General features: G+C 32.8%; 1 protein-coding gene across 4 annotated transcripts in view; it reads right to left on the bottom strand.

Annotated features, from left to right (window-relative positions):
• Nucleotides 1-13,400, bottom strand: part of LOC118204096 (stromal membrane-associated protein 1) — an 89,579-nt gene that overhangs the window by 20,749 nt on the left and 55,430 nt on the right. For 2 of the 4 annotated variants that reach the window (XM_085808620.1, XM_085808622.1), the window contains exons 4-8: nucleotides 13,232-13,319; nucleotides 13,072-13,152; nucleotides 10,706-10,841; nucleotides 8,783-9,070; nucleotides 2,152-2,252 (exon numbers count right to left, since the gene is read on the bottom strand). In XM_085808620.1, coding sequence (XP_085664746.1) covers nucleotides 2,152-2,252; nucleotides 8,783-9,070; nucleotides 10,706-10,841; nucleotides 13,072-13,152; nucleotides 13,232-13,319 — 694 coding nt within the window. The remainder of the gene's footprint in view (nucleotides 1-2,151; nucleotides 2,253-8,782; nucleotides 9,071-10,705; nucleotides 10,842-13,071; nucleotides 13,153-13,231; nucleotides 13,320-13,400) is intronic. The other 2 variants (XM_085808623.1, XM_085808621.1) reach the window with 1 other exon arrangement.

Raw genomic sequence — 13,400 nt, 5'->3', positions numbered from 1 at the left:
TATATTTTTTAAAGCCATGACGTCATCGTATAAAGAAAAAGTTTCTGAATCATTTGTTTTCCTGTTCATTGAATAAACTGCTGTCAGTATCATTTGGTTGTATTGCATAAACTGTCACACATTTCAGGAATAAAGGCATATTTACAAATGAAAATTAAACAAGGTCATTTCCTTGTTGCCGCATAATAAAACCGAGTTTAAAAATAAATATATTCCAGCCGATTATAACCTATACTATTCGCTGCCAATTCTTTTTAAAATTGCCATAAGTTATATTTCGGATTGCGGGATAGTATACAGGCAGAAGATTTCAAAATTTTGGAATCAAAATTATAATACTGTAAAATTTCTATGGTGGTCACTTTTAAGAGTGATGAGTATTACTTAGTAAATATATAAACATAGGCTCCATAAAAAGCCACATAAGGTCGCCTTACGTGGCTTACCCTTTGACTACTAATGGGACATATATGAAGAATCTATGTGAATGTGTGCATGTTTTTCGCATTGTAAAAAACAATGGTACCTAGAGCCATCCAATTTTGAATAACATAATCTTCCATTGATTATGGGCATCTGGAAGTCCTGATTAGGGATCAGTTTTATTATCTATTTCATATTTTGTAAACAGGGCTTAGTAGACAATAAACGAGACTTTAAATACGAACACGGGATCATCCAGGCCCACAAACAGCAGAACAGCCACCATATATACATAAAATACAATAAAGTTCATTACAGATAATTTGATATTAGATGAGTGCTTGATTACGGAATGCACAAGTTTGCTTTTTAGTCATGGGTGAAAAAAAGTTCTGTGCTGTTTGCTGGACACTGCAGAGCAGTGGATGACGAGATGGAATTTTGGAAAAAGCACAACCAGCTTGGTAATTAAACCCCATATATTTCTGGATGACCAATATCTTATCAATTTGTAGAACACTAGGGGTGCTAAACCTCCTAATTTTTAGATACGTAATTTCATCTCAAATAATGTTAGCATAGGCTAAGCGATACATTGTCAGCAGGAAGGCAAAGGAGGATGTGGAGTTGGTTCCAGTACTTTTAAAAGCCTGGAAAATCTTTTAGTTCTGGATAGTGATTGGGCAAAAGTTGACGGCAATGCGGATATTGTAGAGAAAATGCAGATGCTTTGAAGGGGTTGTACTTTAATTAAAAATTAGTAATTTAAAGTCTATTGTCAATTTGTTGTAATTAAGTTTTAATTTACTAAATTTGTCTTCATATTTTTTTATCTCACGTATTAATCTTACATATATAATTTATACAGCATTATTTCATAAATGAAACATCATACAGCCATACTTACTTGGATATTAAATATAAAACAATATAAAAGCATAATGAAATGACACTTTTATAAAAAAACAGTATCATGAGTGCTAATATGGTTCTGTAGTTCGTGAGTCAAGGACTGCCTTCAAAAACAGTGTTAAACTCTTATGAAAGTTGGCCATTATTGTTTGACAGAAATCTTCATAATGATGCCATGGCATCGTTATGAATTATATAGTATGTATAAATTATATATGTAATTTATACAGCAAGTGTGCACAAAGTGAAGATCAGTCCATGACTTGAAACTGATCATCGGCACCCTCATGCAAATATAGCTTTCTCATAAACGTGTGAGCAACCTTATGCAAGCCTGATTTTGATTTCAGTTACTGATTAATTAATTAAGAAGGGTATAAAATAAATCTTTGACACCTTTATGAAAAACAAAGTCTTCGTACAACAGTTCTCGCACTTTTATGAAAAATACTAAATTGTTATAAAGCTGCCTGCACCTTTATGAAAAACACTGGATTGGCATTAGAGTGATAGCTTTCATCAATCAAGACACGTCAATACGAGCAGTATTATTATACATAACCCAGAGTCAGCACTTATGGTGAATGGTTGCGAAAGAAAAGTTGTTCTTTGTCAACTTCCATCCCTATGTTTCAACATAGAAACATACTCAACTTAAAGTATGAAATTTTGCATGATTTCTAACTACATTAAATATGCATAATTTTAGAAACCAATCCTATCATTTTATGAATATAGAAGACTTGATTGATTATTTATTTATAATTATTTAAAACTTTTTCACACCATAAAATATGCAGCAAATTACAAGCTTACACTCAAAAGTCTTACATTGCAAGTATTAATCCCAGGATTAGGAGCTTGAAATCCACTCATACCTACTTGGGAATATGCTGGTTGTCCAAGATACATTCCACCTATTGTAAAAGAATTATCAAATAAGAGAAAAATTACCACATGCTACTAAATACACATTAAAAACTAATAAGAAAAAACTTTTTATTTAGTAAATTGCAGGCAGATATACAAATTTTAAGTTACATAATTTTCATGCACATGAATTTTTTTGGGTGTGTGTGGGTGTAATATATAAGACAGTAAACCAAAAATACTTGAAAATTTCCCTATACTTCATTTATTACAAGAAAGAGAATATGTTATTTTGTAAGTCTCAGGGCGAGAAAAATTTCTGAGTAATTTTACATATTATACTGCTTATTTAAAGAATACTGAGAGAAATCAAATGTAGTTCTTCTACTTGTTGGCAAAATTATTAAAACAAATGTACCGATACGTACAAAAGTATTATATAACATACATTATTATGTTTATCAGTTGATTAATCTTGAAATATCAAATTTAACATCTAATTTTAAAATGATGGAAAAGTAATCTCTCATTTTGCAACAACTCTTAAACAGCTTCACCAGTGACCTGGTGGTTAAGACCACTGAATACTGGTAATTTGATCTGAGTTCAAACCCAGGGGAATGAGCTAGCTGCATGTTGGGTCTTCGTGGTTTCTCCCATGTGTAGCAAGAATATGGTCAGCTTCCCTTAGAAAGTCCTCAATGAAAGCATATGTCCCCTTACGCAGACAACCCTCGTGTACTTTGCCATATTAATATAATCTAATGATGTATATTCACCTCTCACAGAAATGTAAACCTCACATCCTGATTTCATAGAAGTTATCAAACTGTTGATGAAATTAGTTGTTATGACTTATCTCACTTGTCTGACAGTAACATCAGAGCAAGCACACAAAATTCATCATTGGCAAAGCAAGATTGAGCATGTTGTTGGGTAGAGCCTTGAGCACCATACAGGTGACAGTTAAACTTTGCTCAGTTTAGCTTCCAATTTTGAGGGACATCATTCCTGAGGATGGGTGTAAAAGTCTCCTATCCTTTTCCCATACCACCAATATCTCGAGAGGACTTTTGCCTCGCCACAAATTTAGAGTGCCCCCATGCTGCACAGACATTATAGATTTGGGATTTGATCCTGGGCCTTAAATAAGGCAGTCAGAATTAAGACACAATAACACGCCGAATAAATACTAATTCAGAAGTCAAACAACAAAAATCAGCGTTACATTTTCAAAATTTTCGCAGGACTAGTTTCGATGGTTTTTACCAAACCACCATCCTCAGCTGCAAAACCGCAAATGAGCAAGATAGGAAATAATGACTAGATAAGATAAGAAAATTAAACTGCCTTAATTCAGAAGTCAAACAACAAATCGTAATTTTGTTGTTTGACTTCTGAATTAAGGCAGTCAGCTTTGCTAATCCCTATCTTGGTTAGGCAGCATTTTGATTTCACAGAAGTTACCAAACAGTTGATGAAATCTGTCACCACTAAGTGCACTTTTCAGATCTTAGAACATCCAGAGATGCATTTGATAGACTGCAAGTTTGCAGCCTGAGGTATGCCCCAAATGCTCTAACAAATTTAAGTCTGGTAAGTTAACTAGTCAATCCACTCAAGGGATATTTTCTACTTAACAAGTGTTCTGTTGACTGAAATTCTTAATACACTGTCATCCATTAGAAAAATTTCAGCCAAAATGACCCTTACGCAGCTTTATGCGAGAATCCAAGATCTTTTCCATATATGTGCGATTGGTTACAAAACCTTCAAAGATAGGTAGCCCAGTGTGGCAATGTATGATGATTCCAAACCAAATGATACAGGAAAGAGAAGCTGCATGTTCCTCACTTCCTCAAGATCAAACAGATAAGTTTGGCTTGAGGAATCAACATCTAGAAGAATAGTTTAGGCTACATATGGACTTGTTAGTAAACAGCACATGGTCCCATTCCTCTTGGCCCCATCGAACATGATGCCCTGCCACCTTAAATGGGAATCCTTACCACTTAGATGACAAGATACTGGTTAACATATCCATTTAACCAACTGTATGTTTAACTGACAACGTATTTAGATAACTACGCATTTAACTGACAAAGCACATATTTAGATAAAAATATGTAACAATAATTTAGAAAAAATCATCAATATTTATCTGACAAAGGATCATTTTTAAGTTTTAATGTCACAAGGCTCAGGAATAAGTATCAACCTATTGTTTTCATTTGATGCTAAGTAAATGATCAATCTTTAAAATTAGCAAGTAAATGTACATTGGTGTTTATTTTAAAATCATTCCAGGGCAATATAAGTTCCTACAGAATAAAATCTTTGTGATAGTGGGAGAAACAAAACAGTTTTACATAGAAATCAACGATCACAGCAATGTGGAAACAAATATAGCATGGTTTGTCCAGAAAAATAATTACGGAATATGAAAATTAGAATTTTGGAAGTGTTCAGAACTGGATTGAAATTAATGTTATTAATTGAAGCTACATTTTTGTGAATGTGAAAGTAAAAATTGTGATAAGTGCTCAAGGGTGATTAGCTATTGAAGATTTCTCTTTTCAAACCATAGATAACACATTCTAATGCACTCTTCAGGTCCCTGATATATGGCAATCTACACTAACAAAAAATGCTATAAATTCAAGAATAAATATCAGAGATGTTTTAGAACTAAATAGTGGATTTTACTGATGACTGAGAAAATAACCTAAATTGAACTTTTGGAAAACCCAAGCAATTTTGTAACTACTGATAGAAAGATGAAATATTATAGCAAGATTTTTAGGATTGCCTTTAAAAGAAGGTCTTTTATGATGGCTAGTGAAAGGCTTTATTATTACCTGTGGGATAAAATCCTCTCTCAATGGCAACTACTTTTAAATAATTGATTTGTAGAGAAAGCATGCATTCTTACGAAGAAATTTTGAGAGCACAATACAAGAGTGAAAAAAATATTTTTTAGTCAGCAGGGAATATGATTTTGCATGTGGAGGCAAACAGAAAAAGGTAATTTAAGGTAAACAATATGAGTTCTACACTGAAGAGCCAACACATTATGACCATCTACTGAATAACGCATTGTGTGACCTTTGGCCTGCGAAACAGCTGCAAATTGCCTTGGCATGGATGCCACAAGAGATATTCTGACAATGGTGGTGTTTCAGTTTTGAGCTATCGCTCCATGACATCCCAAATGTGCTCTATCGAGTTAAGATCCAGCAAGTTTAATGGCCTGGACATCTATTGGAATTTATCCTTATGCTCCTTGAACCATTCCAACACAATTCGAGGCATTTGACATGAGGCGTTGTCCTGCTGGAAGATTTCTTTTGCACTTAGGAAGACAGATGCAATGGAAGGGTGGAACTGATCCACAATTATGTTCAGATAACCCACAGTTTTCATGATCTGTTCTACCAGAACTAAGGGACCTAGAGGCACCAATGAGAACACCCCCCAACAGCCTATATATAACCTGCTGTAAGGGGAGGGAGCAACTGTTTGCTTGGAAGATGGCATATCCTGACACAACCATCAATGTGATGAATGAGAAATCATGATTCATCTGAGTGGGCAACTGTCTTCCACTCATTTATGGTCCAGTCTCAACATTCCTGGGCCCAATGTAGGCACAGTTGATAATGACACTTGGTGGGATATCTGCCGTGCAGTTTTATATTCAACAGTGTCTGTTGAACTGTGTGTTCCAAAACACCTGAATTTAGACCTGGACTGTATTTGGACTGTCAACTGAGCCACTGCCTGGCACCGATTTTGTTGTGCAAAGCAGGACAATCTGGGTCATCTCTTTCTTTGATGATGTGTGGGCATATAACACCTTGGCATCTACTGCTGGTTTCACCATCATTTATCCACTTTGCATAAATACTAACAATGGCAGATTGTGAACAACCTACCAGTCATGCAGTTTCAGAGATACTTGTTCCAAGTCTTTGGGCCATTACAATCTGCCTTCAAATTCAATTAGATTCACAGCCTTTCCCATCACTCACAAAATTAAGTGCGAGAATAATGCCTTATATTTTCTAAGCAGCAGTTAAATAAATACCATTCCTACTTAATCACGTGCCCTCCATGTCATCCAGATGAGTTCACAAAAAAATGTGGGGATGGTCATAATGTTTTGGTTCGTCGGTATAGATCAAGATCTATAAAATCTACATGAAAACTACCACAACCTGCAAATAAAGCTCATCTAGAAAATGATGATCATGTTTCTGACATCAAAACATGCCTATAAACCACTGAAACGTAATGTTCCTATGGCACTGTGCAAATACGCTTTTAAATAATAACCCAGTGATTCTCAACCTTTTTTTGCTCCATGCACCCCTTTCACTACTGCTTGATGATCATTCCTCTTACTTAAATTTAGATTTTTTTTTTTGTGTGTGTTTTATAAATTAAACAATAAGTACAGGCAATGTTGACAAATACCAAAACTTGAAGCAAAGTAGTTTTTTTATTCTCATAAAATAAAACTTAATGCTTAATATGTTAATAAACATATTTTCCTCTTGTTGAGAAGCCCTGTAATAATCTATAAAAATTTTCAATGAAATACGAGGCCAGTACTTAAGCATTGGTTCTGCTATTATTTAAAATATTCATATACAATTTTGTTAGAACATTCAGTAAAAATTGAGAAGGTACAAGCATCTTATCAATGGACTTGTAAACAAAGAAATAGTAAATGGCATTCACGTCAGTTTTCAAACAGCATTCTCAAGATACTTTATGATGACCCACAGTGGTTTTAACTCCTATTTAAAAGATTCATAAGCTTAAATCTGGACCTTAGTCACTGTTTAAAGCAAAAGCAAGGTATGAACAACAGCAATTTTTCACCAAGCTTTCATATGTTCACTGATCAAAGTGATTTATTAAAAGGAGATTAAAAAAAGATTAAAAGATCAAAAGATAAAAGTCTAAAACAAAAGAGCATGAAGATCACAAAATACAGAGGAATGAAATAAATATATACATCATAACATTACTCATTTAAAGCCTACAGTAAAAGAGATATGACAAATTAAAAAAACAACCTAGAGTTGACTGGATGTTCCACAAAACAGTAAATTTCCTACACTACTACTACTAAATAAAGTTGGATCGTTAGATAATCAAACAGGGTCTACAAGAATAATTTGTTTCATAAGACTTTTCATAAAAAGGCCATTGTAATCAAATATTATTCATTTGTATTTATTGAAGGATATACTTAATGTCTCCTAAAAGCTGTAATAAACACATGCAATTAATTTAAAAGATATAACTTCCTTTTTAGGGAACAGAACTTTACCACATTAAGTATAACAAGCTGATAAAAAAAAAATCTGGATAAGGACAATCAAATTTTGGAAACTTGAAAGAATTTAATTCCCATTTTCTTCCACATTAATATACCCAACTCCTGCCCTAACACCATAACTGAAATTATACCTGAAAGTCACAAATGTCTACAACCTTCCACAGTTTACCCTGAATACTTAAAGTACAGTCAAAATCTCAGTGCATCACTGGAAATGAAAACTCAGGGTGCATGCTATATCTGCTAAACATAAAGATGAGAGACCAGTCTCATTTCTGCTAAAACCTTCAGGCAACTGCAGCTTAGTGATCTGATACACCAAAGATATTGATTTCCATGTCTCACACTTTAGGTCCTCTGTTATGATTCCTTTCCTAGTCACCTTAAAATATTCCTAAAAACACCATAAAGACTTTTTGACATGGGAAACAAAATATGAGTGAACCAGAGTGTTTACACACACACACATATATATATAAACACTGTCTTCCCAGCTTCTTTGCTTCTGTGAGGTAGGAAATTGCTTTCTCTAAGTGTGATAGCAATGAATACCGTATTTGACGGCATATAAGACGCACCCTTATTTAGACGGCCACACACAAAGAAAAAAAGTTTCAATAGCGTGGTTTCTTTTAGTTCTCGTGTTTTGTAAAAGCCAAATAAGCAATTATTGAATGCAATTACCTTCATGTATATAAGACTGTGTCCTTCACGTATAAGACGCAGGTAACCTTTTTGAGACCAAATTTAGGAAAAAAAGTGCGTCTTATATGCCGTCAAATACAGTAAGTTTTTGTTCTTATCTCAAGTTTACTGTAAAGAAGATATTCATGTTGAAATACAGAAGAGCACAAAGCATACAATTTAAAAATCTGTAATATAAAAGCATTCTAGACATGACACAAATGTAAAAAGGGACCCATTTGAAGTGAGTCGAAACCAGAAGTTACTTTAATAGTTTTCAGGATTAGACTGGGCTTCTCCAGTTTAATTTTAATCAGCTTGGTAATTCCACATCCATACATTTTTATAAAATCTAACATGAAACAACAAAGTAAGTATTTTAAACACCAACTCTCTTACTTGCCTCAATTACATACCCAGAATAAATTACTTACACAAATAAAACAAATGCACATAAATCTTAACTGCAGACAATGAGAAATGTGTGCAATAAATATGCCTTAATAAATATTTCCTAAGATAAAAATTAATAAATAAAGTCACCTGATACTCCATATACAGGTGCAATATGCTGAGTTATTGGTATCTGACATGCATTAGAGCCATAAAGTGAAAGTATAGATTCTTTAGTCATTTTATTGGTTTGGTTTACATCTGTCTCAGATTTTTGACTAAAAAAGTCTGCTTCATCATTAGAAACACTATTTTCGGGAACTGCATTTACATTAGGTATTGTTTGTGTGGTCGGTAAACTTTTCTCAGGTACAGATGTCACAGGTGCACTAAGGAATGCATCAAAAATGTTGTCATCTATAGCAGCACTTGCTTCTCCTATGAGAAAAGATTAAACAAAATTTCAATAAATATTAACAAAGCAAGCAAACATTTTATCTCACTATCACTTAGAAAACTTTGAAAGTACAGAAACATTTATTAAAACAAAAACTAGATTGTAATATATTTTCAAAATAAAAAGTTCAGATTTGTTAGCAAAAATAAATATACAAATAAATAAAAATACTACAAAATATAACTTATTTTCATTTACAAGTATACAAGCTTAGCTCAATTAAGAAAAACAGTTTTTAACCCTTTGCGGCACGCTGTGCCTGATCTGGGCAGACCTAAAATTTTCCTTCTGTATGCACAGACAATTGAATGAGAAAGGATTTATAGATTACTATAGGTTACTCTGAACCTTCTTTATTTATACTAAATGGCAGCATAACACAAACCAGTCCATATATTTTAGCCATGTTTAGACCCTCATTTCTCAAAGAAATCTTTCAGATTTTTTTAGGATATAAATAATTGTTTGAAAAGAAAATTCTGTTATTTTCTTGGCTGTATGCTAATGTACTTATTCTATATTGGTTTTAAATTTTTACCTTGAAATCTTACCTAAAAGCGAATGGGAAACATCAGGTGTGCCCAGAGTGAGCTCACTGAGAGACTAGGACAAGACCAAAACTGTATCTGTTTCTCTGCAGCTCTCTGGTCAGTTCATTGGCAATAGAAAGGTGGGCCCACACCTATGTTTCATTTCCTGTTTTTCTCTTTCATTTCTTTTTTTTGGGGGGGGGCGGAGAGAAGGTTTGGCTATCAAGTAAGAAATTGTTGAGGTGATCTGAAGGTCAGGGGTAATTTTATCAGTTAGCTGTTTCATGATTTACTCTTTTTCTTTTGTTCAAAGAAGTTTTGTTAGCACTACGGTTGTTAGTTTTGAGTTGTAGACATTTATTTAAATTTATTTTATACTTTATAATTTCGAATTGTAGAGATAATATATCAGTTTATTTTTTTCGGATTTTTATTTTCCAAATGGATTGGAAAGGGCTGACCATTTCTGAATCACTGAATTGCTTTCAGATAGTGAATCTGATACAGATCTCGGTACATGGGCAAAGCATGCAATATTGGGTTGTGCTATTTTAAAGGTGGCATCACTTTCTTCAAATAGTACCACCATGGGAAAAAAAAAAAAAAAAGCAAGTGTAAATATAATATACCCAAAGTGACTTTTTTCCATTCATATGCATACAATCATCATATAACCCAGAAGAGCTTTTATAGGGTGTGTAGAGTAGCAGGCCTCCCCGTGGCACACCCTGGGTAATGCTAAATCAGCTAAAGTATTCAGAATCTAGTGTTTTTTGAATCGTAGACAAAATCTCTTACTCTCTTATGTGCTTCCCAGCAATGCTCATTTCAGAACTCTTTTCAAAGCTCATTCACTCACAGATTTAAAGCAATAAGTATCTTCACAAAATTTAGCTGTATACTTACTCCTCTAGGCCTGATTAGACTGCCTACCTTTTTTTTTGTTGTCGAAATTCCAAATTTAAAAAGGTAACATGCCAGAAAGGGTTAATAGTTATTATTCTAGTCAAGAAATTAAAAAATTTTTTTCACAAATGAATCATAAGCCAGTTTTATTCATAAAAACAATTCAAGAAAAAATATTACCCAAATTTAATAAATCTGTTCCAGGCACTTGATGTGCATTAGATTTAGATGGATCTTGATGCACAGGTTTAGATGAAGGACTGTGAGGTCCTGTACTATGGGGTCGAGGTAATGCTGTTGGATGTTGAGGCAGAGCCTTGAAAGTGAAAAAGAAAAGATCAGAAATTATTTTCTTAAAATAGGGATTCAAAGTGATGCATCTGATAGTAAAATTAGAAGCCATTAAAAATGTCACATAAATAACCACTGAACAAAATATAAATGTCAAAATTTCAGTAGTTCATGCACAGTACACATCATAAGCTCTCATGCATGAAATATTCAAATCAATAAAATTAGCGATTTTAAAATTAACAAGTTTTTTGTCATCCACATTAAAACGGAGATAACATACGACAAACTAAAAAAATCTAGTTTTATCATCTATTTGTAAACACAAGGTTTTGCTAAAAGATTTTCATGATAAGAATTTAAAGGAGTAAACATCATCTATAAAGTTTAGAAGGAGATATACTGACTAATTACTCATTCTCACAATTGAGAATGGATATGGATTAAGCCATTAAATATCTCTAGTTGAAGATAGGGAAATTTATATTTCATCTTTGAATATTTCCAACATTTCATTATATTTTAAAAAGTCAGTTTAACACTGCATGGAATAAATAGGATGGACTGATTACCTGATTATAGAAAAACACTATACCTCAGAGGAAGAGAGACCAACATAGATTTTCTAAAGGGAATTTGTTTGTACACATGTTACACATGGAAAAAGCTACAAAAAAATCCTATACAGCTACCCTGTTCACCCAGGTCAAACTATTAGTGTTCAGCACTCTTTATCTACTTGGAAAGTAGTGGGCATGGTATAAAAATGATGTTTTTAATTTGATTTTTACACACACATAATTAAATTTTGCTGAGATTTTGATCTCTATGTATGAAAAATATATCAAATACTTACTTTTTAGTAATGAAATATGTTAACTGCTTTGCAGTCAACTTCATTCAACTTTATCGGGTAGAACACTGTTAACTGGGCCTCTAGCAATGGAAGTCTCTTTTAATTGACCCATCAGTGAATACAAAGGAATCATTGAGAAAAGAGAATAACAGAGAGTACAACAAAAATCAGTAACATTCATGAATTTTTTATCAGTGATTGAACTTGTGGCTTTTCTTATTAGCAACAGATCATTTAATCGTGTTCCTGTTATACATTACAGTAAAAGCTGTGGTTTATACGTATTACAGATAAAAGTACCACTAACTGACAATGAATTTGTTCACATTTTTCAAAAAAATAAAGAATGAAAAATGTAAAAAAAAAAAAGGATGTGAAGATATTGCTCTAAATCATGTTTCATTATGGATAAATGCAGAAAACAACAAATCAATTTTTCAGGTTTTGAGTGATGAAGAAATCATTCACAGGAGTAATGCTGGAGATTACAATAACATAAAATTAGCCATACTAAAGCTTTGGTGTCATTTTCATTAACATGAAGGCTATCTGCCTAAGTGAAGAGATTCCTCCTAGAGTGATTTTTTAAAGAGAAAATGCTCATATTCATTTTACACATGACAAAAACCATGAAAATTCCCAAGCTTCTGTCTGTTTCCCAAGATTTATATCATTGTGAACTACCATTGTTCAATGGTTTTACTGCACTGGTAGGTGCTGCTGGTAACTACATTGGCTGAAGCTTCAAGCAAAACTCAAACATTTACAGTAACATTCTGATATTTCTTCAATGGAGCTTTTACTGATAAAAAAAATGACATAATCATGTGTCAACTTTTTAAAATTATCTCATAAAAACGTGTGTAAAAATTTGACAAAATTCACCATTTGCATAAAATTTGATTAAGCTCATTTACCTCTTTTTTTCGCAAATACTTTTGTCACAAAATAATATCTTGAGCAGATTATTTGTATAACTGAAGGAAACAAATTTTACCTAATAATAAAAAAGTTTCTTAAAATGTCAATAGTAGTACCTGCACACCTATTTTTAAAATTTCAAATAATTTTTGAATAACCTTGCTGAAAGGAAAAAAAAAAAAAAAATGGCCCGATTTAAAATTTAGTCTCTATTAACTGAGTTTCCGACTGTGTAAAGTGATTATAGCCCCAATTACTCTGGATAATTGAGGTTCTCTTATAATATAAAAACTCGATCGAATTCTGTCACACGCCAATAATAATATCAATTAAAAAAAGATTAAAAACTTGAATATCACACAAACATTTTGAACTGAGATTTAATCACTCTTCATGATATTTTTCCAGTCACAAAAATATAAAAGGATAGACAGAAAACTCAAAAATCTACAAAATTTAAGATTTTAATAGGACATACAGGTATTTCAATTACAGCAGAGCTTTTATTTTTGGACTTCTTTTTTTCTCTCTCCTTCCGTTTTTCTTCTTCAATATCAAACTAAATTAAACATAGATAAGTATTAGAAACAAATTTGGAAAAGGTAAACAAAATACTGAAGAACACAAGTATTACATACTGCAGGTTTGGGAGCAGGAGGCGGAACCCATTCCTTAGCTATGTATTTCTTTAATTCATATTTAGCCCTGATAAAAGCTTCTAAGGATCTGAGAATGTGTTAAAGTGTATAACAAATGAAGTACAAGAACAGATGTAAGGAAAGCAAATTAAATACGAAATTTTTTCAA

Source organism: Stegodyphus dumicola, chromosome X1 (genome assembly GCF_044657685.1).
Source record: "Stegodyphus dumicola isolate Sdum_Otavi_A_Nest chromosome X1, ASM4465768v1".
NCBI classification, from domain to species: domain Eukaryota; kingdom Metazoa; phylum Arthropoda; class Arachnida; order Araneae; family Eresidae; genus Stegodyphus; species Stegodyphus dumicola.
This window is presented reverse-complemented; position numbering and strand designations above follow the sequence as displayed.